Source organism: Cebus imitator, unplaced genomic scaffold (genome assembly GCF_001604975.1).
Source record: "Cebus imitator isolate Cc_AM_T3 unplaced genomic scaffold, Cebus_imitator-1.0 Scaffold0, whole genome shotgun sequence".
NCBI classification, from domain to species: domain Eukaryota; kingdom Metazoa; phylum Chordata; class Mammalia; order Primates; family Cebidae; genus Cebus; species Cebus imitator.
The window spans coordinates 7,215,147-7,241,282 of record NW_016107315.1 but is presented as its reverse complement, the minus strand read 5'-3'; the positions used below and the strand labels follow the sequence as shown (position 1 = coordinate 7,241,282).

The window sequence follows — 26,136 nt, the reverse complement described above, 5'->3', positions numbered from 1 at the left end:
CTGGAGTGCAATGGCGCGATCTCGGCTCACCGCAACCTCCGCCTCCTGGGTTCAGGCAATTCTCCTGCCTCAGCCTCCTGAGTAGCTGGGATTACAGGCACGCGCCACCATGCTCAGCTCATTTTTTGTAGTTTTAGTAGAGACGGGGTTTCACCGTGGTGACGAGGATGGTCTCGATCTGTTGACCTCGTGATCCACCCGCCTCAGCCTCCCAAAGTGCTGGGATTACAGGCATGAGCCACCGCGCCCGGCCCTGAGAGGAGCTAACTCTTGAGCTGTGCTCTTCTCTCCCTTCCTGCTCCTAGCTCTTCCCTGGGGTCCATTAACACCTCTTACTGTCACTCACAGAGGGGGCTGCGGGTTGTTGCCTGAAATTCAGGGAGCTCCGGCAGGCCAGAGCCCCTGGATCTGGAGCTCCACTCACCTTACCCTGACCTCTAGTTGGGTAGGTGTGGCTGGAGAACTGTTACCCATGAAGCAAAGCGATGGTTTTAAAGAAGTCTCTATGTTAAGTAACAAGCTACTGAGAGTTAGAATGAGGACTGGACTCTGGAACCCATGCCCTCACCACTGATTCGGTTGGTGAGAGGCACCAGACAGGAAGGGGTCTACAAAGGGCATTAATGCCCCTGATGGGGGCATTCCAGCAGAGCAAACGAGAGCTAAGCCGGTTGGGGTAGAGACAGTGAGTAACGCCCTTGGACCTGGGCGTCCAGTGGGTTTGGGGTGTGGTGGCTGGAGGTGAGGTGGGCACCAGACACGCAGGACCTCAGATGTTGGGGAAGACTGTATTTGCTCCAAAGATGTGAGCTTGTGATAGAGCACGCCACTAGCTGATCACGTGCTCCAGGTGCTCCTGGTGCAGCTGCTCGGCCAGATGGTCCAGGAGGACCTGGCTGTGATGGTGAAGGATGCTTACTCGAGGCCCACTGTGCGCTGGACTTGGGGTATGTCAGGCAGGGTCTGGAGCAGCATGGTGTCAGGCAGCTCAGTGATCCCTGTCACCTTGGCAGACAGCCCCCTGTACATTGGTTGTACCAGTGTTACAACCACCAGCCCTCAGCTCTCTGGGTTACTTCAGAATTCCAGAGGAATAGCAGTTTCATGCCCATCCAGGGACCGTTTTTGAGCCTAAGCAGCCCTCGGGAGCCCCTCATCCCCAGCACACTCAAGCGCCCTCGCAGCTAGTTGGCCGTAAGTTGGGGTCACTGTGGAGGTGACCATGAGACCCCCTCTTCTCAGGGACACTGGCCTTCCTCGTTCCCACAGCCTGCTCCCTGCTGCAGGACCTGAGCATCGCCTGTGCCCTGGAGAAGGCTTGGCAGGTGTGGCTGCTCCCAACCTACCCTTGGTTGGGGGCAGGATTGAGGTCTTGACCCAGTTAGGTTGGGCAAGGGCCTGGACTGTCCCTGAGCCGTGTTCCTGCTCAGAGCTGGCAAGGGAGAAAGGACCCATGACTGACCAAGGCAGAGTCTCCGAGAGGGGCATGGGAAGCCTGAGCGTCATGGCCACCCTTACCAGGCCCTGGACCCTCACATGCAGCACAGCCACCATGCTCTTGTCCCCTGCCATTCTCTGCCTTCTGACCCTGGCTCCCTGAGGGACTTCCATGCCCCGACACACTGCAGTCTCAAGCCACAGTCAGAGCTGGCCTGAGGCCTTCCGGAGAGGGAGGCAGGACAGGCAGCTACCCTACCCCTGCCTAACACTGTGCTTTGGAGACCTCGTCATCCCCTCTCAGAGCCCATGAAGGCTGTCTTGATTGCCCCAGCCCTGAACCCAGCTCAGGCCAACCTGCTGAAAGTTTACAGGACTGGACAGGCCAAGGGTGTGGTTCTAGGGACAGAAAGCAGGAGTGTGTAGAGAGCGAGGGACCCATCCCTGTCCTGATCAAGGTGATGGCCACCAGGAGGCCATAATGTGGCCAAAAACCCAACTCACACGAGGCAGTGGGGCATAGGGTGTGCAGAGGCCTGGACAGGAGGATGTGAACCACAGAGAGGGGAGGCGGAAGCTGGAGAAGCAGGTCCTGGTCGGACCAGCAGCCCGGAATGCCAGGCTCAGCAGTTGAGCCTTTATGGGGAGGGGTTAGACACAGTCAATTTGGGCTTTCAGGTGCTCAGTAGAGCTGCAGCTGGCAGGAAGACTCACATTTTGAGTGACTGGCTTGACTGGGTGCAGAAGAGGGGAAGACAGCATTGGGGCATTTTTGAAAGCAGGCAGGGGTCTGTGGAGCCACTGAGGCAGGGGTCAGGGGTCACATGGTCAGCATGGGCTGGCTGGCTAGCGATCACGAGTGACCCTGGCCTAGAACTAAGGTCTGGCTTTCAGCATCTTCAAAGGTACACTGAAAACAAGGTAGTAGATAAGGCATCCCCTGTGGTGCGTGCTGTTTCCCATCTGTAATGGGAGAGGTTCAGAGGAAATGGTCCAGGACCCCTGGCCACCTCTGCTGTCTCAGGATCTGGGTATTTGGGGCTCCCTGCTGCTTGGTCAGGAGGAGGCTGACCAGCAGGAGAGGTCAGTAAATGTAGCTGACAGACAAAATGTGATGGCTCTGTGGGTCTGTACCTTGGTGGCCCTGGCACCTCTCTGAGTTTCCTGGGCTTCAGATCTGCACTTCAGTGCCCCAGGGCTGCTCTGCCTAGGTTTTTTTGTGGGTCTGGCTTGGGTCTGCTGTGATCAGTCCCCTTACCCTGGGGCCATTCAAGCCTGGCCTATAGCCATCCATCCAAAGACAATTAGCCATCCATTGGTGCCTTGAGTGAAGGGTACTGCAGCAGCAGGATCAGAACCCTCGCCTGGATAAGAGATCTTCCAGGTCCAGACCTCGTGCCTGTAAAACTAGTCTCTGGCCTACAAGCCCCACCCAGGACAGGTGATCCCGCCCCTCTGTACCAGGCCCCGCCCTCAGTGGAGGCCAGGTTGCTTGCAGCCTCTCTCACTGGGGCCCAGGGTGCCCCGGCCCCCCAACATCCCTGCAAAAATTAGCCATCCATCCAAAGACAATTCTGGAGGTCCTTGGGTGTGAGGTCCATGGCCCCTGGGGAGCAGCCTCAGGCCTGCTGAGTGCTGACCATGGTGTGTCCCTTGCCTCTTCATCCTTCTCTACTCTAGCTCCCCCATCCACCTCTCTGACTCTAGGAATGAAGGCTGCCTTCTGGACTCAGCTGGTTGGGAGCTCCACATGGGGCCAGCCTATAGGAGCTCCTGTATAAGCCACAACCCACCCTTATCCCTTGGGAGGGGCTTAGAGGTTAGAGCAGATTCAGGCTAGGCTAGGATTTATCAGCTGTGTTCCTGAGCAAAGGGAACTGCAGAATCCAGGTGAGGTAGCCAGGACATGGGGGGACAGGGGAGTGGGACAAAGATACAGTTGAATCTTCCACAACAACCTCTGTGGCCTGAGGCCTTGGGCGTAGGTCAGGGAGCTGGGGGTGCCTTGAGTGAAGGGTACTGCAGCAGCAGGATCAGAACCCTCGCCTGGATAAGAGATCTTCCAGGTCCAGACCTCGTGCCTGTAAAACTAGTCTCTGGCCCACAAGCCCCACCCAGGACAGGTGACCCCGCCCCTCTGTACCAGGCCCCGCCCTCAGTGGAGGCCAGGTTGCTTGCAGCCTCTCTCACTGGGGCCCAGGGTGCCCCAGCCCCCCCACATCCCTGCGGTCTGCCAGGAGGAAGCGGCCCCCCTCCCCCATCGTGACTCTGCGCTTCCTGCCCCAGCCCGGGGCGGAGGAGACGTTTCCCGTTCACACCAAAGTTTTCCTGGCGGCGCCTAGACCTGGGCTTAGCCACTGCCCCTCTTGCCCATGGAACCAGCTCTGGGGCCTGGGGTCCAGGTAACCAGCAAGGGTGGGTGGAGGTTCCTGGGGCAAGGCAGGGCCTGCGCATGAGGATGTACACATGTCTGGGTCTGCCTGTCTAATGGTACACATGTGTCCTGGGATCCACAGCTAAGGAAGGAAGGGGGAAGATGGCAGATGAGAACCCGGCCCAAAGCTCTGGGTAGGGGTGGCTGCTGTGTGGGACACCTTCTGTAGCCCTAGCACCAATGCTTGCAGTCCTACACGGGTCTGACACAGCCAGGGGAGGGCCACAGCCACATCCCACTCATGCCCCTCCCCTGGCTGTGTCAGACCTGCCTAGGACTGCAAGCATTAGGGAGGTGGGAGCAGAGAGTGGAGGCTGAGAGAAGCAGTGGGGTGCCTGGAAGAGTGGTCAGTATGTACCCAACTCTCTGATGCTGACCTTCCAGTGTCCTGCCCTCCCCCCTCCCTCACCCATCCCCCACTCCCCTCCTCCACACCCACCGCCTGCCTTTAACCCCTTGTCCATGTCCTGCGTTCACCTCCATGCATTCAACACCTCTGTCTGCATCCCCTGTTTACTGCACTGTTTACTGCACCCCTTCTGCCCCCCAACCATTCCCCTGCTCTGCCTACAGAAGGACCTGGGTTACCTGCAGCAGTGGCTGAAGGCCTTCGTAGGAACCTTCAAGAAGAGCATCTCACTGTCCTCTCTGGAGCCAAGAAGGTGAGGCTGGATCTGCACAGAGGGTGTGCAGGGACTGTGCGGGGAGATTGAGGGGTCCTCAGCACTGATGTATCCCCTCTCCTTGCAGGCCGGAGGAGGCAGGTGCAGAGGTCCCGCTGCTGCCCCTGGATGCGCTGCATGTCCTCGCCGAGCAGCTGCACCAGGAGGACCTGGAGCAAGCCCTGCTGCTGCTCAAGCTCTTCATCATTCTCTGCAGGTGTCCCTGCTGTCCCCTCTACAAGCAGGGGCCTAGAACTGTGGGCTAGGGGGGTGGGGAAGGGCATGGTGTGTTATTATTCTCTCATCCTTGGCTCCCCCAGAAACCTGGAGAACATAGAGGCAGACCGGGGCCAGGTGCTAGCATCCCGGGTGCTGGCACTGTTGACCAAGTTGGTGGCAGAGGTGAAGTGGCCTCCACCTGGGGTGGGCAGGGGGTGGATGTGGGGAAGCAGGCAGTAGCCATGGCAGGGCTAACCCTCTCTCCCCATACCTACAGCTGAAAGGATGCCCGCCACCCCAGGGCCGAGGGGCCCAGCTGGAGAACGTGGCCCTACATGCTCTGCTTCTCTGCGAGGGCCTCTTTGACCCTTACCAGACCTGGCGGCGCCAGCGCAGTGGGTGAGACCCAGCCCACAGGCAGGGAACCCAGAGGAGGCAGGGGAGAGGATGGCCGTGCTGGGCCCAAGAAGGAGTGACATCCGGGCTGATGTACTTGGCCTCACCCATACCTCCCTCCCCCCCACCCAGGGAAGTCATCAGCTCCAAGGAGAAGAGCAAATACAAGTTCCCTCCTGCTGCTTTGCCCCGGGAATTCAGAGCCTTCTTCCAAGGTCAAGCCCCGCCCCTGCCCCCCTTGGCCCCACCTGGCCCCACCCCCAAACCTAGGCCCCTTCCTACAGTTCCTTGATCCTGGCATACACAGGAACCACTTGGTGGTGGCTGCACGCAGGCCTGGGAGAGCCAAAGATGGAGCCAGGGTTTAGGGACAGAGAGAAGAGAAAGGACATCTTGGGCTGGAGTGAGGTTCTCCCATCAGGTGGAGCGGTGGAGTCAACCTGCCCACCCAGATTTCTCACCCTCTTTCCCTCCCATCTCCTGGATCCTTCTAGCCACTTGTACCCTCCTCTGATCTAGACCACCTTAAAACTCTCTGGTCCAATGCCTTTGTCCCCATAACCTCCACCCAGGCTCCACCCATCCTGGAGACACAAGAGGTGTTTCCACCTGCTGCTCCCTGGCTGCTGGAGAATCTGATGCCCAGGACAGCTATGGCCACCTGTTCACAGGCGGTCCTGTGAACCTGTTCTCCTTAGTGACCCTCCCCACCGTCCCCTCTGTCCTCTCATTGGAGGCAGACTGTCCAGGACTTTAGATGGGCTCAGGGTGGGAGATGGCCTGGAAGAAGGTGGGCAGGGCTGTGAGAAGGTGGTGGCCTATTAGGATATTAGGTGTCTGAGTGATACCCGTGGAGCTGTGGGCCTGGGTCTAGAGAGGGGGCAGCGGCTCCAGGTGGGAAGGCACCCCTGGGGAGCTCCCTGCCTTTATTTTCCCATAGCATGAATGCTCTCATTAAAACAAACTGGATTTTATTCCTCTCATCATATCCCTTGATGTCAACCTGACACCCTGAAGATGAAATCCTACTTCTCCCACAGCCTTTCTCTCCACTTGCCCTGCTGCCCAGCCTGGCTTCTGTCCTCTCATTCCCAGACTGCTACCAGTTACCCTGCCTCAGGGTCTTGGCCCATGCTGTGCCTTCTCCCCTCCAACTGCATTCTCAGGCCTCCCGTCAAAAGCCCATTCCCCAAGGAAGCCTCCCGCCACCCGTCCAACCAGAATCAAGCCCCAGCCCTGCTCCTCTCCCTCCCCCACACATGTGACCCAAGGCTGGTCCTTTCTGCCCTCTGGGTTTCAGTCCGTGGCCTGGCATCCTGTCCAGCTTTGCTGGCTCAGGGTCAGGTGGGCCTCCTACGTATTAGGCTGTGAAAGCCCCTAGAAGTCCCCAGCAAAGGCATAGGCGGGGGGGAGGTGGCATCAGTATAGTAGATACAGCAGAGTCCCCAGAGCATGGCCTACTGTGCCGACTGTCACGGGGCCAGAGGGAGCAAGAGATTTGCATCTGAGAAACTAAGCCCTGGTCACCTCGGGGAACTGGAGGGAGGATGTGCTCCCGCTGGGGCCTCACTTTGGGGCTTAAGGATCTAGGGAGCTGGCTAGACTCTCGGGGCTGGGCTATGTTCCCCTATGGTCCCCTAAAGAAGGGTTGTGTCCCTTTCAGACCCTCTGCTATACAGCCGTGACTTCTTAGACCTTCCAGGGCAGAGCCAGCTCTTCTACCTCAGACTGGGTCTTTTATGTGGCCCCGCTCCCTCTCCCCTCCACCCCAGGGCACCCACCTCTTGTGCAGCCCCCTGGGCCTATAGCCCTGCAATCTTGGTGACATTGCCCTGCCCTGCCCACACCCCCTCCCAGAGAGCCTACAGAATGCAGACTGCTTGCCTCCCGTACTGCTGCTGCGCCTCATCCACCTCTTCTGCGCCGTCCTCGCAGGAGGAAAGGTAGGCTGGGAGGTGAGCCTGTGGGCCAGAGAGCGGCTCCTTCCGTATCTCTCTGCTGGGTGAGCCCCTTGCCCACTGCCCATCTCTGCCCACACCTGCAGGAGAACGGGCAGATGGCTGTGAGTGACGGCTCTGTGCAGGGCCTGCTGAGTGTGGTGCGGGGCTGGGGCCGTGGGCCAGCCCAGGATCCCCACCTAGTGCCACTGGCGCTGGAGGCGCTGGTGCGTGCAGTCCATGTCCTGCATGCCAGCCGCGCCCCTCCCCGCGGCCCTGAGCTTCGTGCCCTGCTTGAGAGCTACTTCCATGTCCTTAATGCCGACTGGCCAGCTGGTGTGAGCTCAGGCCCGGAAGAGGCCCTTGTCACCCTCCGGGTCAGCATGCTCGGTGGGTATGGGCCCCCAGGCACTCGGGGATGGGGTACCATGAAGGGAAAGCCCAAGTGATGATGGAAAGGCCAGACTGGGCGCATGGGAAGGAAGGCTTAAGGCTGCCTGGAGGGGTCTGGGCAGTGCCTGACCCTTGACCCTTCACAGACGCCATCCCCATGATGCTAGCATGTGAAGACCGGCCAGTGCTGCAAGCCACCTTCCTCAGCAACAATTGCTTTGAACATCTCACTCGCCTCATCCAGAACAGCAAGGTGGGTAGGGCCCAGCCTGGGGGTGAGGGTCTGGAACCCAGAGGCTAGGGGAGCCACACATGGGTACCAGGCTGCTGCTGAGCAAACATGGACTGAACGGGGCCAGTTGTTGCAGCTGGTGGGATGGCCTGTAGTTCAGTGGGAGGGTCTGGGGCATGGACAAGGGCCTGTCCCTTGGGGCCTCTAGAGGACTGGGTTTGAGGCTTGGCACAGCTCTGTGCCCCACGGAAGCAGGGGCTTGTTATGGAAGGGAGGGAGCTGCTCTGGCGCCTTGTTTTCCTCTCCCTGGCCCCAAGTACAGGGGCTAGAGGAGGGTGCCGCTGCTTTCAGATGCAGATGCAGTGCCTGCTCCCCACCCACTCATCCCCCCGACTGCCCATCTGAGCAGGGCACGGGGGCTCAGCACCCTCTCTTCCCTGGTGCTGGGCAGGGCACCTGGCAGCTGCCTCCGGTCCTGCTCTAACCCCGCCCTCTCCCATCTTCCTCCTCTCTCTTTGCCTCCTCTACCCCATGCCTCCCCCTTCCCCACAGCTGTACCTGCAGGCCCGGGCACCCCCTGAGGGGGACAGTGACCTGGCTACCCGGTTACTGACTGAGCCCGATGTCCAGAAGGTACCACCCTGGGGCTGACAAGCTCAGACACCCCCTGGGACTCCCTCTTTGAGCTTTTCCTGCACTATAGCTGGGGGAATGAGCAGATATATGTAAGGCCTGGTGTGGCCTAGCAATGGGTGTGGGTCCTCCATGCTGTCTTGCCTGCCTTCCAAGTCCGCATCCTAGGAAATGGGACAGAAGTGGTCTATCCCCTTCCTGGTGTTTGATTGGGTGTTGGGGTCTGGCTGCGCCGCGCCAAGCTGGAAGGAACCTTCGAAACTCGACCACCCACCTCATTTCTCAGAAGGGGAGACAGAAGCCCAGACATTCAAGGATTTGGCTGTAGCCACTCACAGAGATGGGGGTCTCCCTCATGGGGCCACTTCTTTCCATAGATCCTTGCACCCACCCTCAGCAGGTCAGGTGTCCCCCAGCCCCTGACAATGCCCTCCCTGGCTCACCTTGCGTGTGAGCTATAGGGTGTCAGTTGGCAGCTTCATAGTGGGCACCCTTTCTGGAGGCTCAACCTGTGGGTCCTAACCTCCAGAGCCCCTACCCTGCCTCTGTCTTCATGAGGTAACCCTATGTGTTCACTGCACTTGGTCATTTTCTAAGCGCTTGCACGTCTGTTCTTCTGCAAAGCAGGCAGAGCAAAGTGACTCCTCTCTGTTTTCACAGATGAGGACACTGAGGCCTGGAGGGGGAAAAACAATGCCTGAGATCACTCAGGGAGTCAGGCAGAGCCAGGACCAAAGTCCCCATGGAGCCAAATATGGCCTAGTCCCTGCTGCCAGACTCTCCAAGCCCCCCCAACTCCTGACCCCCTCAGGATGGGACAGGGGACAGAGCAGCATACCTCTGGCTGTCAGGTTCAGCCAGGCTGAGCCTCAGTGTCCCCACCTGGATCTAGGGGGAAGAGGCAAGGTGGGACTTAAAGGTCTCGAAGGTTCTTCTGGTTCTAACATCCTGTGATTGATTGTCACTAAATCCCTGACCCCTGTCAATCACTGTGGGTGATGGGGCACTTACTGGCATGTCTGTACTCATGTGTCTAGCTTTGGGGGGACAGTTCGGGGCTGGGGCCCTAACTCCACCAGAGAAAGGGGGACTGGAGGGTACAGTGAGAATGTCCACCGTTGATCTGTCCCAGCGAGGCCTTTCCCAGGCTTGGCTTCTTTCCAGGCCTCTGTCAGAGTGGGTCTTGCTGAGCTGCTCAGAGAGTGCCCGCGGTCATGATAGGGCCACAGCAGTTGGGGTAAGGAGTAGAAGGCCTGGTGCTCTGACAGAGTTGCTGAACCAGCACATGCCACATGCCTTGGGGTACCTGGCTCTGCACCTTTTTTTACTTCAGGGGGCTGCCAGCTGTGACACCCTGGCCCCTGCCTCTCCTGACGGCCCCTCCCCACCCCAAGGTCCTGGACCAAGACACAGATGCCATTGCAGTCCATGTAGTCAGAGTGCTGACCTGCATCATGAGAGGCTCCCCCTCGGCCAAGGTGAGGCTGCTGCACTGCAGCTTTAGTAGGGTGTGGGGCAGAGTTCCAGTGCCCACGTCCCCAGAACAGGCCTAGCCAGTGGCTATAAGAATCCTGCTCTCTGGAGCAAAGCGAGTGACCTGGGAGGTGACTGCCCTGCCCTAGGCTAACTGGGAGCTGCATATCCTCTATCAGGCCGGGCTGGATGGGAATGGACACTTGTAGGCCCATTGCCATCTACAGCATTCTGAGACCGACTCACGTCCCCCTATCCCCCTGCAGCCCACCCCCTGCCAGCACTGTGACCCAGAGGCAGAGCCACACAAGGGGACCCCAAAACATTATGCCCCTCCAGGGTTTCCAGGGGATCTGAGTTTGCCCTGGAGCCCATGTGTATGCTCACTTCTTCCCCATACTACCTTACACAGGAGGTGTTTAAGGAACGCATCGGCTACCCTCACCTGCAGGAAGTTCTGCAGAGCCATGGTCCCCCCACCCATCGGCTGTTGCAAGAGCTGCTCAACATGGTGAGGGAAGGGGCTTGGGACCAGGGTCCCAAAGGCAACTAGAACTGAGTCAGGGTTACCACAGATGGGGAGCTCTCCATCTTGGGGACCATGTTGACTGCAGCCAGTATGTAGTGTGGCCTGGCCACGTATGGCAGTGTCCCTGGAATGAGGATTCTGGCCCTGGGGTCCTGGAAGCAACTGCATGTTAGCCAGCCCCAGTATTATCTTAGGAACATGCGTTAGGGGTTAGGCCAACGCAGGCTGAAAACTAAGGTTGAGGACAGTGCCTCAGGACTATTCGTAGTAGTGGTGGTGGTCGTCCGTGCCCCTCCGACTTTCCTGAGCCTCACACACAACCTGTGGGCAGGATGGGGTAGACCATGTTGGTGACCACTGCTGTAAGCAAGTAAATGGAGCCAGAAAGTCCCACTGTTGGCAGGGTGGGGTCAGTTGATAACTGACCAGGGACTGTCACTCTCTCCACCCACAGGCAGTGGAGGGTGACCACAGCATGTGCCCACCTCCACCAATCTGCAACGAGCAGCCGGTACTGGTACTGGTGCAGTGGCTGCCGTCATTGCCCACCGCTGAGCTGCGGCTCTTCCTAGCACAACGCCTCAGGTGGCTCTGTGACAGCTGCCCTGCCAGCCGTGCCACCTGCGTGCAGGCGGGCCTGGTGGGGTGCCTGTTGGAGACACTCAGCACAGGGCTAGCCCTGGGGGCCCGCTGCCAAGAGCAGCTGCTGGCACTGCTACAAGCACTGGGCCGTGTGTCACTAAGGCCCATGGAGCTGCGTCACCTGCTGCGCCCCCCACCAGGACTGGACTCGGAACCAGGCGGAGCTGAGGCTGGAAAGGCCCGGCACGCAGGTGCTGTCATCCGCGTGTTATCAGGCATGGCCAGGCACCAGGGTCCTGCACGCGCTCTGCGCTACTTTGACCTCAAGCCCAGCATGGCGGGCATCATGGTACCCCCTGTGCAGCGATGGCCAGGGCCTGGCTTCACCTTTCATGCCTGGCTCTGTCTGCACCCTGTGGATACGGCACCTACCCCTGCCCCCACCCAACCACTCCAGCGAAAGCAGCTGTACAGGTGGGTGCCTGCCAGGGGCCGGGGACCTCCTGCCGGGGTGAGCAGGAACAAGCAGACATAACTGGCTTGCCTGCCCCCAGCTTCTTCACCAGCAGCGGCTCAGGGTTTGAGGCCTTCTTCACGGCAGCCGGGACCCTGGTGGTGGCTGTGTGCACACGGAAGGAGTACTTGACCATGAGTCTGCCCGAAGTGTCCTTTGCCGACTCTGCCTGGGTAAGACCCTATCCCTTTCATGTGGCCCAGTAGAGGGACGGCTGCTGAGTTCCAGGTGTGGCCTAATGTGAGGCTTCTGTTCCAGCACTGCGTGGCTATCATCCACGTGCCTGGGCGCCGGCCCTTCAGCCAGAACCTGGTCCATGTCTACAAAGACGGCCATCTGGTCAAGACGGCACCCCTTCGCTGCCCCTCCCTCAGTGAGGTGTGCCAAGCAAGGTTTGGGGGGGCCTTGGGTAGGTGAGGACACTTGGAACACAGTGGGCCGCGTGTGGCTGGAACCCTTGTGTCCCATGCTCCCTGACAGGCCTCAGACTTTAGCTGCTGGGGTCTGTGCAGCCATGGGGGTCACTGTGAGGAACTGGATGTAGGTGGAGCTCCAGGTTCTGCTGTGAACTGACCGCTCCCCCAATCCTGGCCCCACAGCCTTTCTCCTCCTGCTGTATCGGCTCTGCTGGGCACCGCACAACGACCACCACCACAGGGCTGCCCACACCACCAGTCCCCGCCACCCTGGCCTGCAGTCACCCCACCCTCGCCCGCTCCCAGTCAGTCCCAGCCTCCACGGGGCTTGGCTGGGGGTCCGGGCTGGTGGCCCCCCTGCAGGAGGGCAGCATCAACTCTACCCTCGCAGGCACCCAGGACACTCGGTGGGGCAGCCCCACCTCCCTGGAGGGTGAGCTGGGGGCTGTGGCCATCTTCCATGAAGCCCTGCAGGCAGCGGCTGTGCGGACCCTATGCACCCTGGGTATGCAGCACCCTCCACCTCTGCCCCAGGCCAGAAGCTAGGGGTACAGCGGGGAGAAGGCATCTCTGGGGGTGTGTCCTCTGGTCAGGCAGTCTCTGCACAGGGTTTGGCCAGAGGCGCAGCAAGGTCTGAAGCCCCCTCCCTACCCCGCAGGGCCCAATGAGACGGCACCCTTCAAGCCTGAGGGGGAGCTACATGAGCTCAGCACCAAGCTGCTCCTCCATTACTCACCTCAGGTATCTGAGGGCCCTGGGGGAGCGACTGGCTCGACTGTGCTACTTCCCCAGCTCCCACACTCTGCCTGCCACCCCCTCCTCCCTCACGCCCTGGCCGCGTGCCCATTCCCTTATTCCTAGGCTTGTAAGAACAACATCTGCCTGGACCTGTCCCCCAGTCATGGGCTCGATGGCCGCCTGACGGGCCACAGAGTGGAGACCTGGGATGTGAAGGTCTGTGAGCGTGTGTGGGTGCTGTGTGCAGGAGGCATGAGCATGGGGCACACGTGTGTTCGGAGCCAGCTGGAGAGCTGCGCTGTGTCGGGAGGGTTTGGACAGTCCAGCTTGAGAGAGCAAAACTTCCCTTCTGGGTGGTCTGCTGGGGTGGAGTAGGGCAAGAAACTGGCTGGAAGGCCCCCTCACTGCTATCCCCCTTCCCCCAGGATGTGGTGAACTGCGTGGGGGGTATGGGTGCCCTGCTGCCCCTGCTGGAGCGAGTGGCTGCACGGCCCCAGGAGGCTGAGGCAGGTCCAACTGAAACGCATGACCTTGTGGGTCCTGAACTGACCTCTGGCCACAACACCCAGGGCCTGCTTCTCCCACTGGGTAAATCTTCAGGTAAGTGTCCCTGGTGCCCATGTTGTGGGGAGAGAATCTTGGCATGGTGGGGGTTGGAGTACCCAAGATCTCCCTGCCACTGGCAGGCCCTTGACATGCATCTGTCCCCTTCCGGGTGGCCGGCAGAGGAACGGATGGAGAGGAACGCAGTGGCTGCCTTTCTGCTGATGCTGCGGAACTTCCTTCAGGGCCATGTGGTGAACCAGGAGAGCCTGGTGCAATGCCAGGGGGCTGCCATCATCGGGGCCCTCCTTCGAAAGGTAGGGCCTGGTGGGGCGGGCATGGAGGATTAGGGGTACGGTCAGCCTGTCTGATGGAGGGGACTGAGTGGGGGAACCTGCTGCCCCGTCAGTCTGGGAGAGCCTCCTGGGAGAGGTGATGCTTGAGTGGGGCCTTGAAAAGCCGAGCAGGGTTGGGCCTGGAGGATCTGGGGAAAGGGCCAGCACAGACTGGCGTGGGGACCTGCACAGCAGGCAGAGAGCTTGCGTGTCAGAGACAGCAGGAAGCCCTAAAGGGTTCTGAGCAGGTGAGTGGCCATGTTTGTGGCCTTTATGGCTGCGCAGGGAAGGGTGGCAGTTGAGAAGCTCAGACAGCAGGCGGGCAGAGCCTGAGCCCTCACTCCAGCTCCTGTCCCACCCCAGGTCCCCAGCTGGGCCATGGACATGAATGTGCTCATGTCCGCCCAGCTGCTGATGGAGCAGGTGGCGGCAGAGGGCGGCGGGCCCCTCCTGTACCTGCTTTACCAGCATCTGCTCTTCAACTTTCACCTGTGGACCCTCAGCGACTTTGCCGTGCGCCTTGGTAGGTGTGAGGGCCTGAGTGAGGGGCCGGCCACAGGGCAGCTGGGCACTGAGAAGTTAGAACACTGCTCTGGGGGCTGTGAGGGACTCACCTGATAGGAATCCAGAATGCCGCAGTGTGGTGAGGGGACTGTGACTCTGCCCTGGAAGTCCGACAGGCGCATGGCCCTGGCCTGGAGGATCTGAAGGGCCCAGCTCAGCCTGGTGGCCTGAGCCCCCGCTCATACCCGCTCAGGCCACATCCAGTACATGTCCGGCATAGTTCGGGATCACAGACAGAAGCTGCGGAAGAAGTACGGCGTCCAGTTTATCTTAGATGCTCTGCGCACCCACTACAGGTGAGCCCAGTGGGACCAGATGGGCCATGGGAGGTTGACACAGTGGCCACTGGCCTTGGGGACCGGGCAGTGCGCTCCTCTGACTCACCTACCCACTCTCCCTCCCTGCCTTTCTCTGCGACCTGGCTGGCTGTGCCCGCTGACTTGCCAGCCTGCAGCGGGAGCGCCCTCTGGCTGCTGACGACCTGCGCACCGTGCAGACCTCCCTCCTGGGCCTGGCGAGGGAGTTCCTGGTGCGGAGCCTCTCAGCTGATGATGTGCAGGTCATGCAGATCCTGCTGAGCTTTCTGGTGGCCACGGGCGATGATGGCCAGGTAGGCTGGAGGTTGGGGAGGGTGAGGCTTGGGTGAGGGGGGTGTGGGCCGCGTGGGGTCCTGTCACAGTGTGAGACCCTGCATCTCCAGGTGGTGGGTGCACTGGACCTGCTGCTGGCCCTGCTGCAGGGCTCCCTGGCACAGGAGTCCTTGGCTATCTTTCTGTTGGAGCCAGGGAACCTCGAAGTGCTGCTGGCCCTGCTGGTGAGGCCAGGGTCACTGCCCCTGCTGCCCGACCGAGTCTGCAAGGTACACCCAGCCCAGCCCTTCCCCTGGCATCCCATTCACTGGGGCCCCTGCCTGGGGTCCAGGGAGGCACAGCAGGCCTTGGGCCAGCAGATGAAGCTGCCTTCAAGGGCCTCTTGAGCTACACACCTGCACAGTGACTTCCCCTCCTACAGTAACTCCTTCCCCATGATGACAGTCCCCCGATGACCCCACACAGATCCTGTGCAGCCTGCAGCAGAACGAGCGACTACCTGAGCGGAGCCGCCAGCGCCTCCGGCTGCGGGAGTGTGGTCTCCAGGGTCTAGTTGCCTGCTTGCCTGAGGGGACTGTTTCCCCCCAGCTCTGCCAGGGCCTCTACAAGCTGTTCCGGGGGGCAGGTACAGCCTGGTTAGGGCCAAGTGGAGGGGTCGACGTGTCAGAAAAACAGGGCAGGCAGGTGGGAAGAAGGAAGGAAGTGGCATAGGGGCCAGGGTTGGGTCCTGCCCTTCCTGGTGGGGTCAGTCCCTCAGGTCCCCCCCAACCCATCCTCCCAGATTGCCTGAACCTCTCAGATCTGCTGGCTGTGGTACAGCTGTCCCTCCAGGCTGACCTCGGCGTTCGCCTACACATCTGTCGCCAGGTGAGCACGAGACGTAAAAGCTTTGGAGGTGGGGAGGGTGGCTTCTACCCTCTGGCCTTCACCTTGCCTGTCTCACGAGGGGTCTCTGGATGAGGGTCTGGGGCAGGCAGTTGGATGCATCCCTTGCTGTGCTCCGGCCTGCAGCTCTTCCACCTCATCTACGGACAGCCAGATGCAGTGCGGCTTCTGGCGCAACAGGCTGGCTGGCAGGATGTGCTGACCCGGCTGTATGTCCTGGAGGCTGCCACGGCTGGCAGTCCCGCTCCCGCTTCCCCAGAGCCACCCACCTCCCCCGAGCCAGCCCCGCCCAAACCGCCCACTGAGTTACCTGCTGAGCCTTCTGATGTCTTCCTGCCCTCAGAGGCCCCCTGCCCTGACCCTGACGGCTTTTACCATGCTCTCTCCCCATTCGGCACGCCCTTTGACCTGGGCCTGGAACGGGCTAGTGTAGGCTCAGGCAACACTACTGGTGGTGGCGGCAGCAGTGGGACTCTTACTCCAGCCAGCCAGCCGGGCACTCCTTCCCCACTGGATGGGCCTCGGCCCTTTCCTGCTGCCCCTGGCCGCCACAGCTCCAGCCTTTCCAATGTGCTGGAGGACGGCAGCCTCCCAGAGCCCATCATTAGCGGGGATGATACTTCCAACACCAGCAATCCACAGGTGAGGTGGGCCCACCCTCTGCCACCACATGGCACCCAAGGGTGGACACTTCTGGTACACAGGGTTGGCAGTGTAGCCTCTCCAAAGGTGTGGCTCTGTCTGACCAAGGTTGCGGGTCAGGTCTGTTGCTGTCCCCTCATAGCTCTCATCTGCAGTTGTGTTCCCAGAGGGCTCCTGGAACAGGGTGAGTCATGACGAGTCACAGTGGGTAACACCAGCCCGGCTTCAGAAGGGCCTTCAAGAGAGCCAGTAAGGCAGAGACCTTACAGGGTCTAAGGGCGGCAAACTCCAACGGCCCTGCCTGGGCTTCTGGATTTGGGGATGGGCCTCTGCTCATTCTATGTGAACTGCCTCATCTCTTCTCGTGAGTCTGGCAAGACTCCAGGATTCTGCCTGGAACTCAGGCAGTAGCTGAGACCCCCTGAAATTCAGGTAGTAACTGAGACCCCCTGAAATTCAGGTAGTAACTGAGACCCCTATACCATTCTTCCAGGCCCTCAATGCCAGGCTGGCTTTTAGCCAAATGTGCTACCTCCTGGGTGGCCACCCCAGGAGGGGTGCTGAGCGGGGATGGGTGGGCATCAGCTTGATTCCCTCCCTTCGCAGCCCACAAGGGAATTGTGGAATTCCCTCCCTTCGCAACCCACACCACCAACCTGTGCCCACAGCAAACCTCTGAGGAAGAGTTGTGCAACCTGCTCACCAACGTGCTGTTCTCAGTGACGTGGCGAGGCGTGGAAGGCAGCAATGAGGCTGCCTGGCGGGAGCGTGGCCAGGTTTTCTCGGTGCTCACCCAGCTGGGGGCGTCAGCCACACTTGTGCGCCCACCAGACTGCATCAAGCGCAGGTGAGAGGGCAAGTCTGGAGGGGGAGAGGCTTCAGGGAGCCCTGGGGGAAGGAAGGAAGACCGTCTGGCAGACCCCTGAGTTCCTCACTTACCCGCCAGCCTCTTGGAGATGATGCTGGAGTCAGCCCTGACCGACATCAAGGAGGCCCCTGTCGGGGTCCTGGCCAGCCTCACCCAGCAGGTGCTTTGGCTGCTGCGTCTGCTGCAGGACTTCCTGTGTGCTGAAGGCCATGGTAACCAGGAGCTGTGGAGTGAGAAGGTGCGACCTCTCAGGCGTGAGCCCCATGAACACTCATGTTCATGCAAACCAGCAGGCATCTGGTCTGGGAGGTGGGTGGGTACACGTGTGCAGCTGCGGGTGCATAAGCATGAATGCACGTGACTTGCCTGTGTGCACAGACCCTACCTGGCCCCCAGCTCAAACTTTACTTTGCTCCCTTTCCATGGACTTCTGGCCTCCCCTGGTGATGTCTATTGGGAACCTGTCATCTGTGACAGCTCTTTGAAGGTGTATGCAGCCTGCTTGATCGCCTGGAAGCCTGGCCCCACCTGGCCAATGGCACAGCAGATCTCCGTGAGATGGCACAGATTGGCCTGCGGCTTGTACTCGGCTACATCCTGCTGGAAGACCCACAGGTGAGCACAGGGTGAGCATGGGGGCAGGGGCATGGGAGGCGCCAGGAGCTCCGAGAGTGGCTGGGTACCGCTCATCCCCCTTGCACCCACAGCTGCATGCCCAGGCCTACGTGAAATTACACATGCTGCTGCAGACTGTAGTGCCAGCCCGCCGCGAGGAGGCCTGCTACGTTCTCTCCAAGCTGGAGGCTGCGCTGGGGCGGGCACTGAACACCTCTTCCTCTGAGTCAGCTGCTGATGAGGCAGGGCCCCGACCTGCAGCTGCAGCAGCTACAGAGCGCTGCTCCTGGCTGGTGCCGCTGGTGCGCATACTGCTAGACCGTGCGTATGAGCCGCTGGGGCTGCAGTGGGGACTGCCCTCCCTGCCACCCACCAACAGCAGCCCCACCTTCTTTGAAGACTTCCAGGCTTTTTGTGCCACACCCGAATGGCGCCACTTCATCGACAAACAGGTGCCTGGAGGTGGGGGCCCAGGAAGAGGAGTGGGGGTGGGGCCCACATCGAGCACTGTTCTCCTCTCCCTGCCCAATCCTCCAGGTGCAGCCAACCATGTCCCAGTTCGAAATGGATACGTATGCTAAGAGCCACGACCTTATGTCTGGCTTCTGGAACGCCTGCTATGACATGCTTATGAGCAGTGGGCAGCAGTGCCAGCGAGAGCGCACCCAGAGTCGCCGGGCCTTCCAGGTGTGCCACCCGGCATGGGGGATGGGAAGCTGCTTCACACATGCTTCCAGGGGATGGCTGACGAGGTGGAGAAACGGGGGTAGGACAGGCAGCAGCCAGGGAACTGACCTATTCTCCCTGCCCCAGGAGCTGGTGCTGGAACCTGCGCAGAGGCGGGCGCGTCTGGAGGGGCTGCGCTACTCTGCAGCGCTGAAGCAGCGGGCAGCACAGCACTCCACGGCCCTGCTGCACTGGGGGGCTCTGTGGCGCCAGCTCTCCAGCCCCTGCGGGGCCTGGGCGTTGAGGTGGGCCGGGCTTAGGGTGGGGGTCGCTAAGGAGGAGCAGGGCTTGGGAGGGAGGGAGCCAGAGGGAGCCACCTGGAGCCCCAGACTGCCTTTGGGGTGGGACCAGGGAGGGATGAGGGTGTCTACAGCCTTCTACCCACCCATGACCTGGGGGACATTCTGCAGAGACCCTCCCACCCCCCGCTGGAAACTGTCCAGCGCTGAGACATATTCACGCATGCGTCTGAAGCTGGTGCCCAACCATCATTTCGACCCTCACCTGGAAGCCAGCGCCCTCCGCGACAATCTGGGTGAGGGAGTGTGCTGAGCTGAGTCCGCCCAACTCGATTCTCCCATCTCCCATCCTGCATTGCTCCGGCTGAGTACCCTTGACCCCTTGCAGGTGAGGTTCCCCTGACACCCACCGAAGAGGCCTCGCTGCCTCTGGCAGTGACAAAAGAGGCCAAAGTGAGCACCCCACCCGAGGAGCTGCAGGAGGACCAGCTCGGTGAGGAGGAGCTGGCTGCGCTGGAGACCCTGTGAGTGGGACCCTGGAGAGATTGGACTAGAGTGGAGGGCAAGGGGTCTGCTCCAGCGTGTGCATGCCTCTGTGATGGACTTCTTGAGTGTGTCCTCTTCTGCTCTTTGACTACACTCCCCTGGAGGGACTGTACAAAGCCAGATGGGGGATGGGAGAGTCTCCTAACAGGGCTGAGAGTTGCTCTTTTAACAGCCAGGCACCCGAGGACAGCACCGAGAAACACAAACCAGACTGGGAAGGGTACCCAGGGAGTGGGCAGGGTCTGGGTGAGGGGAGGAGGGGACAAGGGTTGTCGTCCTGGCAAAATATTCAGAAGCCTCATGGTTGGCAGGTGAGGGACAGGGGCTGGCACCAGTAGGTTTCAGACACTAGGCAGACCCTCCCCATCTCGGGGAGTCACGTGATGGGCTCATGACTCAGTGGCACTTGGATGCCCTTTGGGCTTGTGAAGAAGGGGGTTCCAGAGGTTAGAGCCTGAGATGTGTGCTGGTCTTTAGGATGGAGGCAGCAGAACTGGATGAGCAGCGTGAGAAGCTGCTGCTGTCAGCTGAGTGCCAGCTGGTGACAGTTGTGGCAGTGGTCCCAGGGCTGCTGGAAATCACCACACAGAATGTGTACTTCTACGATGGCAGCACTGAGCGTATGGAGACTGAGGAGGGTGCGTCCTGCTGGTGTGGGTTGGGAGGATGGCAGGGAATGGCTGAGGTGTGGGAGGGGCTGGGGTGAGTGACTCCTGTACCTGCTGTTCCTCCCCACAGGCATCGGCTATGATTTCCGGCGCCCACTAGCCCAGTTGCGTGAGGTCCACCTGCGGCGTTTCAACCTGCGCCGTTCAGCACTTGAGCTCTTCTTTATCGATCAGGCCAACTACTTCCTCAACTTCCCATGCAAGGTGGGCACAACCCCAGCCTCATCTCCTAGCCAGGCATCCAGGCCCCAGCCCAGCCCCATCCCACCCCACACCCAGGTACGGAACCAGGTGTACTCGTGGCTCCTGCGCCTGCGGCCCCCCTCTCAAGGCTACCTAAGCAGCCGCTCCCCCCAGGAGATGCTGCGTGCCTCAGGCCTTACCCAGGTGAGAGCCCTGAGTGTGAGGGAAGCAAAGTTGGGACCCTGAGTTGGGGGACAGTGATGGATAGCCCAGATGGCTCACATCTTTTCTGCCCCTGTCCCCAGAAATGGGTACAGCGTGAGATATCCAACTTCGAGTATTTGATGCAACTCAACACCATTGCGGGGCGGACCTACAATGACCTGTCTCAGTACCCTGTGGTGAGGGCCCCACTCTGTACCCCTGCCCCTCTGACCTGTCAGTCCTTGGTTCCCCCAAGTGTAGGTACCTGCCAGTGGGCCAAGCCCTGAGCTTGGTCCTAGGTAGGTGTGCCAATGAAGACCTGGCCTTTGTTCCCTGCCAACCCCCAGAGGTCCCCAGCCTTACTCCCTTCCCCTCCCCGCCTGGCCTCTGTTCCAGGAAGTCTGTCCTGCTCCCCTGTGACCCCTCTAAGTGGTGCTCTCCCAACCTGTGGGCAGACTCTGTGCCCACCTTCTTGAGGGTAAAGGCAGGGCAGGGTGGGCTGGTAGGCCATCAGGGTTCTCATGCAGCCCCTGCCCGGGTGGGCGGCCAGTTCCCCTGGGTCCTGCAGGACTACGTGTCCCCAACCCTGGACCTCAGCAACCCAGCCGTCTTCCGGGACCTGTCTAAGCCCATCGGTGTGGTGAACCCCAAGCATGCCCAGCTCGTGAGGGAGAAGTGAGCATGTGGGCAGGGCTGGGCTCAGCGGGTAGGGAAAGGCAAGGCGAGGGCTTCTGCTGACACGCCCAACTGTGGCTCCAGGTATGAAAGCTTTGAGGACCCAGCGGGCACCATTGACAAGTTCCACTATGGCACCCACTACTCCAATGCAGCAGGCGTGATGCACTACCTCATCCGTGTGGAGCCCTTCACCTCCCTGCATGTCCAGCTGCAGAGTGGCCGGTGCGGCCCAGGGGCTGGTGGGCAGACCGGGAGCAGATGAGGGGAGGAGGCTGGTCCTCTCCACAACCTGGGCCCACCCCTGGCTCTCTTCTCTGTAACCACAGTGTCTCCCTCCCTGTCCCCATTCTCCCCACCTCACCTTGGCCCTGTGCCCCCCACCCCCAGCTTTGACTGCTCTGACCGGCAGTTCCACTCGGTGGCGGCAGCCTGGCAGGCACGCTTGGAGAGCCCCGCCGATGTAAAGGAGCTCATCCCAGAGTTCTTCTACTTTCCTGACTTCTTGGAGAACCAGAACGGTAGGTGTGAGGCACTGGCACTGGGGTGGGCAGGTGTGGGGATGGAGAGCAGATGCTGGAGTAGCCAGGGAGCAGTCGGGATTGACAGGGAGACAGCTGACCCAGTCCTTTGTGCCAGGTTTTGACCTGGGCTGCCTGCAGCTGACCAACGAGAAAGTGGGCAATGTGGTGCTGCCCCCATGGGCCAGCTCTCCTGAGGACTTCATCCAGCAGCACCGCCAGGCTCTGGTGAGGAAGCAACCACAGGAAACGGCGGGCAGCCAGGGCTTTGAAGGCCATGAGGGGTCAGCCATCCCTGCACTAACTGCCCCTTCCCAACTCCCAGGAGTCGGAGTATGTGTCTGCACACCTGCACAAGTGGATCGACCTCATCTTTGGATACAAGCAGCGGGGACCAGCTGCCGAGGAGGCCCTCAATGTCTTTTATTACTGCACCTATGAGGGTGGGCAGAGCACTGGACTCCAGTCGGGGCCAGGACATGATCAGGAGGGGTGGATGCAGAGGGCACGCAGGAAGCCCTGACTGCTCTGCCTGCCTTCCCAGGGGCCGTAGACCTGGACCATGTGACAGATGAACGGGAACGGAAGGCTCTGGAGGGCATTATCAGCAACTTTGGGCAGACTCCCTGTCAGCTGCTGAAGGTAAGGCCAGCTTAAAGGATAGTGACCAGGGATGCTCATGCCATGGTACTCACCAGCCGCTTATCCACAGGAGCCACATCCAACTCGGCTCTCAGCTGAGGAAGCAGCCCTTCGCCTTGCACGCCTGGACACTAACTCACCTAGCATCTTCCAGCACTTGGACCAACTCAAGGCATTCTTCGCAGAGGTGAGAGGAAGACAGGACCTTAACTTTACATTCTGTGAAGTGGGTTTAACTCCACTGTCCTTACCACCCACTTGGTGCAGATGGGAATCCTAAATCAAGGTCAATGATTTCAAGGAACCTTAGAAAATGAGCTAAACATGGGAAGAGTATGGGGGCAGGAGGGTGCCTTCTTCATCAGGGCCAGGATAAAGTGTTGACTCGCCTAACAAGCTCTGAAAGCCTTGGGGAGATCTGTCCTTGGACCCCTTCCCTTGCCTTCCTAGACAGGAACATTGTTGTTGAATGTTGCCCCCAAGCCTGACTTTTTTTTAGGTTTCCCTCTCTTCCTGCCTTTGGGCTAGGGGGACAAGGAGTAATTGGGTGAGAGGGCCAAGGTTGAGACTAAGCGTGATACTCTGGAAGGATCTTCCAGGTCTGCCCCAGCTTCTCGCCCACTTTCTGAGATGCACTCCTGAAGTCTCGTGCCTGTTTCTTGGAGGGACCTCTGCGTCTGTAACACCTACTCCATGACCCCTGGGGGCTGAGGGTAAAGGAAGAGATGATACTTCAGGGAGCAGAGAATGTAATCTGCTAGTACTTAGGCATAGCTAGGCCTGCCCTTGCCCCTTTAGGTCATCAGTGATGGCGTACCCCTGGTGCTAGCCCTGGTCCCCCACCGGCAGCCCCACTCCTTCATCACCCAGGGCTCCCCAGACCTGTTGGTAAGTGCATTGTGCAGAGCCCTAACTCAGCTCCACTCCCCCTCTGCCTCTGCCCCAAACCCACCTCTGCCCCCTCCTGCCCGCAGGTGACCGTGAGTGCCAATGGGCTGCTGGGCACCCACAACTGGTTGCCCTATGACCGCAACATAAGCAACTACTTCAGCTTCAGCAAAGACCCCACCATGGGCAGCCACAAGTAGGACAGAGGGCTGTGGTGGGGTGGGCTACAAATTCCCTGCATTCCGAATTATTCCCCTACCTAATCAGAATGTAGGCCAGCTGCAAGGGAAAAGTCTGGCCGGGCTCCATGAGGGCCTGGGTCTCTTCCTTGCGGCCTGGCCTCACCTGCCATCCCCTCACTGGGTCAGGACGCAGCGACTGCTGAGTGGCCCGTGGGCACCAGGCAGTGGTGTGAGTGGACAAGCACTGGCAGTGGCCCCTGATGGAAAGCTGCTATTCAGCGGTGGCCACTGGGATGGCAGCCTGAGAGTGACTGCACTGTCCCGTGGCAAGCTGTTGAGCCAGCTCAGCCGCCATCTTGGTATGAACAGCTTTGGAGCTGGGAAGAATGAGGCACGGAGGTGTGGGGCTGGTTCTGAGGCTGCCCAGGGCGGATGTGACTCCTGTTCTGCCTGTACCCTCCCCTTCCCATGCAGATGTAGTAACCTGCCTTGCACTGGACACCTGTGGCATCTACCTCATCTCAGGCTCCCGGGACACCACATGCATGGTGTGGCGGCTCCTGCATCAGGTGTGCCTGGTGGGCAGCTCTGCGAGGCCCCTGTGGCCCAGACCTAGGGTCCATCCGTCCCTCACCAGCCTTCCAGTCCTGCCCTCCTGTCTTTCCCTTCCCTTTGCTACCATGAGCAAGTCAGGGGCTCCGCGACTCTCCAGCTCTCTAGGCTTGGACAAAGCCTTTGTTTCCTGAGCCTCAGGAGCCAGTCCTAAGCCAACCCTGGTCTCCCACAGGGTGGTCTGTCAGTAGGGCTGGCACCAAAGCCTGTGCAGGTCCTGTATGGACATGGGGCTGCTGTGAGCTGTGTGGCCATCAGCACTGAACTTGACATGGCTGTGTCTGGATCTGAGGTGTGTGTATGCATGTGCCCTGGGGAGGGTGAGTTTGCTGGGCAATCCCCCTGGAGCCCAGAGACTCCTGCTCAGGACCCTAAGTGGCCTTCCTGCAGGATGGAACTGTGATCATACATACTGTACGCCGTGGCCAGCTTGTGGCAGCATTACAGCCTCCGGGTGCCACATTCTCTGGACCTGTTTCTTACCTGGCACTGGGGTCTGAAGGCCAGATTGTGGTACAGAGCTCAGCGTGGGAACGTCCTGGGGCCCAGGTATGGGGAAGGAGTACCCAGCAACAACGGAGGGGCAGCTGGGATCCTGTCCTTGCTGACACTCCCTGCTTCCTCCAGGTCACCTACTCCTTGCACCTATATTCGGTCAATGGGAAGTTGCGGGCTTCACTGCCCCTGTCAGAGCAGCCTACAGCCCTGACGGTGGCAGAGGACTTTGTGTTGCTGGGTACTGCCCAATGTGCCCTGCACATCCTCCAGTTAAACACGTAAGCCCCACCATTTATAGGTTCATGCCCCTGAAGGAGATAGTCACTGGTGTAGGCAGGATAAAGGGGGGATCCCCCTAGGAACCCACACACCATACATGTTTGTGGGTACATACTTCAAGGTTTGTTACCTGTCCCCTCGTCCTCCTATGGGGAGATCTTGCCCTGGGCCTCCCATTAGCCACAGTTGTAGGAGATTTCTTTGTGTATCAGAGTTTCATTTAGCCATCCTTAAAATGAGGACAGAGAGGGTATATGGGATAAGGGACATCTGCTGGTCGCAAAGCCCCCTTGCAGTTGCAAGTTGGTGTGTATCCCTTCTCCCTTCCAGACTGCTCCCGGCCGCGCCTCCCCTGACCATGAAGGTGGCTATCCGCAGCGTGGCCGTGACCAAGCAGCGCAGCCACGTGCTAGTGGGCCTGGAGGACGGCAAGCTCATCGTGGTGGGCGCGGGGCAGCCCTCGGAGGTGAGGATAGAGGCGGCAGTGTGTGGGAGCCCTCGAACGGGGCGGGGCGCGGCGCGGCGGGCCCAGTTGACCCTGCCCAACCCTTACGCCCACCAGGTGCGCAGTAGCCAGTTCGCGCGGAAGCTGTGGCGGTCCTCCCGGCGCATCTCCCAGGTGTCCTCGGGAGAGACGGAATACAACCCTACCGAGGCGCGCTGAGCCCGACCCTTCCGGCTGCTCGGGTCCCGCACCCAGCGGGCTTGGCCTGGGAGGCTCCGCCCAGAAGGCGGGAACGCCCCGGGGTGGGCCGCCCAGGGGGGGTAGGCGGGGCCCACCCCTGCCCAGCTCAGGGATTGGTGGGAGATGTCACTCCCTTAGGGATTGGCGGGTGGAAGTCCCGCCCCTCGCCGGCTGAGGGGCCCCCGCTAAGAGCCCGCGCTGGCGTCTGCGGCCGCAGCGGCAGTTTTTGCACACTCTGGGGCGGGGTTCCCCAGCTTCCAAGTCCCCGTTTCGTCAGAGCACGAGGGCCGCCTGTGGCCTTAATTCCTAACGGCGGCCCCGGTTCTCCTTTCTCGGCAATAAACCTGGCCTAGTTTTGTAGCTGCTCCGTCTCCGAGTGTGCGTGCGCGCGCGGCGTCTCGGCCCGCCGTGGCCACCGTCTCAGGGTCGCGGTCTGAGTCTGGTCAGGCTGGCGTTCCCCTGGCCCGTAACCCTCTCTGGGCCCACTGGCCCCCTCTGCGTGGCCGCCGCTGAACTAGGACCTCAGTTTCCCTGGCTGTGTAGTCCCTGCCCCACATCTCTCCCCGGCTCGTGCTTTCCCCACATTCTCAGTCCTTCAACGGGTCGCAGACACGCCATTCGTGCACCGCCCCAACCCGGCCAGGCGCCCCACGCCAACGAGTGTCTGCATTCCCTCGCTTGGCAGGGCGACACCGCCCGAGGCCACGCCCCTCTAGCTCGACTCTTCCCCCTCATTGTCCTGCCCACTTCTTGGGCCGGCCGGTGGCGCCGCTGTGGTCTCAGGAGTGTCCTTTCCTGATCAGCTACCTTGGTGGGTTCAGCAAGAGCATGGGGATGTGGGCCCAGAGGTCCCCTAGTTGATCCAGAAATTCAGAGAGCGCCTGAAACCCAAGAAACAGGGCCACTCAGTCTTATTGGATCCTATAGGGCTGAATTTGCTGGGACCCACTT

The 26,136-nt window shown here is 60.4% G+C and overlaps 1 protein-coding gene across 6 annotated transcripts in view; it reads left to right on the top strand.

Moving 5' to 3' along the window:
- The window catches only part of NBEAL2 (neurobeachin like 2), a 30,272-nt gene extending 4,727 nt beyond the window's left edge, over positions 1 to 25,545 (top strand). Inside the window, exons 1-54 of one of the 6 annotated variants that reach the window (XM_017519713.2) lie at positions 3,700 to 3,839; positions 4,445 to 4,533; positions 4,622 to 4,750; positions 4,854 to 4,935; positions 5,030 to 5,151; positions 5,281 to 5,363; positions 7,006 to 7,091; positions 7,193 to 7,475; positions 7,625 to 7,731; positions 8,263 to 8,343; positions 9,738 to 9,821; positions 10,229 to 10,327; positions 10,800 to 11,401; positions 11,482 to 11,614; positions 11,700 to 11,819; positions 12,041 to 12,362; positions 12,516 to 12,598; positions 12,719 to 12,811; positions 13,021 to 13,195; positions 13,322 to 13,455; positions 13,837 to 13,996; positions 14,231 to 14,333; positions 14,485 to 14,647; positions 14,738 to 14,896; positions 15,093 to 15,252; positions 15,409 to 15,494; positions 15,639 to 16,154; positions 16,823 to 17,001; positions 17,101 to 17,260; positions 17,500 to 17,637; positions 17,730 to 18,089; positions 18,175 to 18,324; positions 18,451 to 18,608; positions 18,774 to 18,898; positions 18,991 to 19,126; positions 19,626 to 19,786; positions 19,887 to 20,203; positions 20,305 to 20,400; positions 20,754 to 20,878; positions 20,963 to 21,103; positions 21,269 to 21,399; positions 21,518 to 21,627; positions 21,725 to 21,842; positions 21,944 to 22,041; positions 22,112 to 22,228; positions 22,840 to 22,929; positions 23,016 to 23,125; positions 23,298 to 23,470; positions 23,586 to 23,680; positions 23,899 to 24,015; positions 24,114 to 24,272; positions 24,351 to 24,499; positions 24,831 to 24,966; positions 25,063 to 25,545. In XM_017519713.2, the coding sequence (XP_017375202.1) occupies positions 3,810 to 3,839; positions 4,445 to 4,533; positions 4,622 to 4,750; positions 4,854 to 4,935; positions 5,030 to 5,151; positions 5,281 to 5,363; positions 7,006 to 7,091; positions 7,193 to 7,475; positions 7,625 to 7,731; positions 8,263 to 8,343; positions 9,738 to 9,821; positions 10,229 to 10,327; positions 10,800 to 11,401; positions 11,482 to 11,614; positions 11,700 to 11,819; positions 12,041 to 12,362; positions 12,516 to 12,598; positions 12,719 to 12,811; positions 13,021 to 13,195; positions 13,322 to 13,455; positions 13,837 to 13,996; positions 14,231 to 14,333; positions 14,485 to 14,647; positions 14,738 to 14,896; positions 15,093 to 15,252; positions 15,409 to 15,494; positions 15,639 to 16,154; positions 16,823 to 17,001; positions 17,101 to 17,260; positions 17,500 to 17,637; positions 17,730 to 18,089; positions 18,175 to 18,324; positions 18,451 to 18,608; positions 18,774 to 18,898; positions 18,991 to 19,126; positions 19,626 to 19,786; positions 19,887 to 20,203; positions 20,305 to 20,400; positions 20,754 to 20,878; positions 20,963 to 21,103; positions 21,269 to 21,399; positions 21,518 to 21,627; positions 21,725 to 21,842; positions 21,944 to 22,041; positions 22,112 to 22,228; positions 22,840 to 22,929; positions 23,016 to 23,125; positions 23,298 to 23,470; positions 23,586 to 23,680; positions 23,899 to 24,015; positions 24,114 to 24,272; positions 24,351 to 24,499; positions 24,831 to 24,966; positions 25,063 to 25,164 (8,235 nt within the window). In that variant the 5' untranslated portion in view covers positions 3,700 to 3,809 and the 3' untranslated portion in view covers positions 25,165 to 25,545. The other 5 variants (XM_017519649.2, XM_017519839.2, XM_017519775.2 and 2 more) reach the window with 5 other exon arrangements.
- The last annotated feature ends 591 nt before the right edge of the window (positions 25,546 to 26,136 follow it).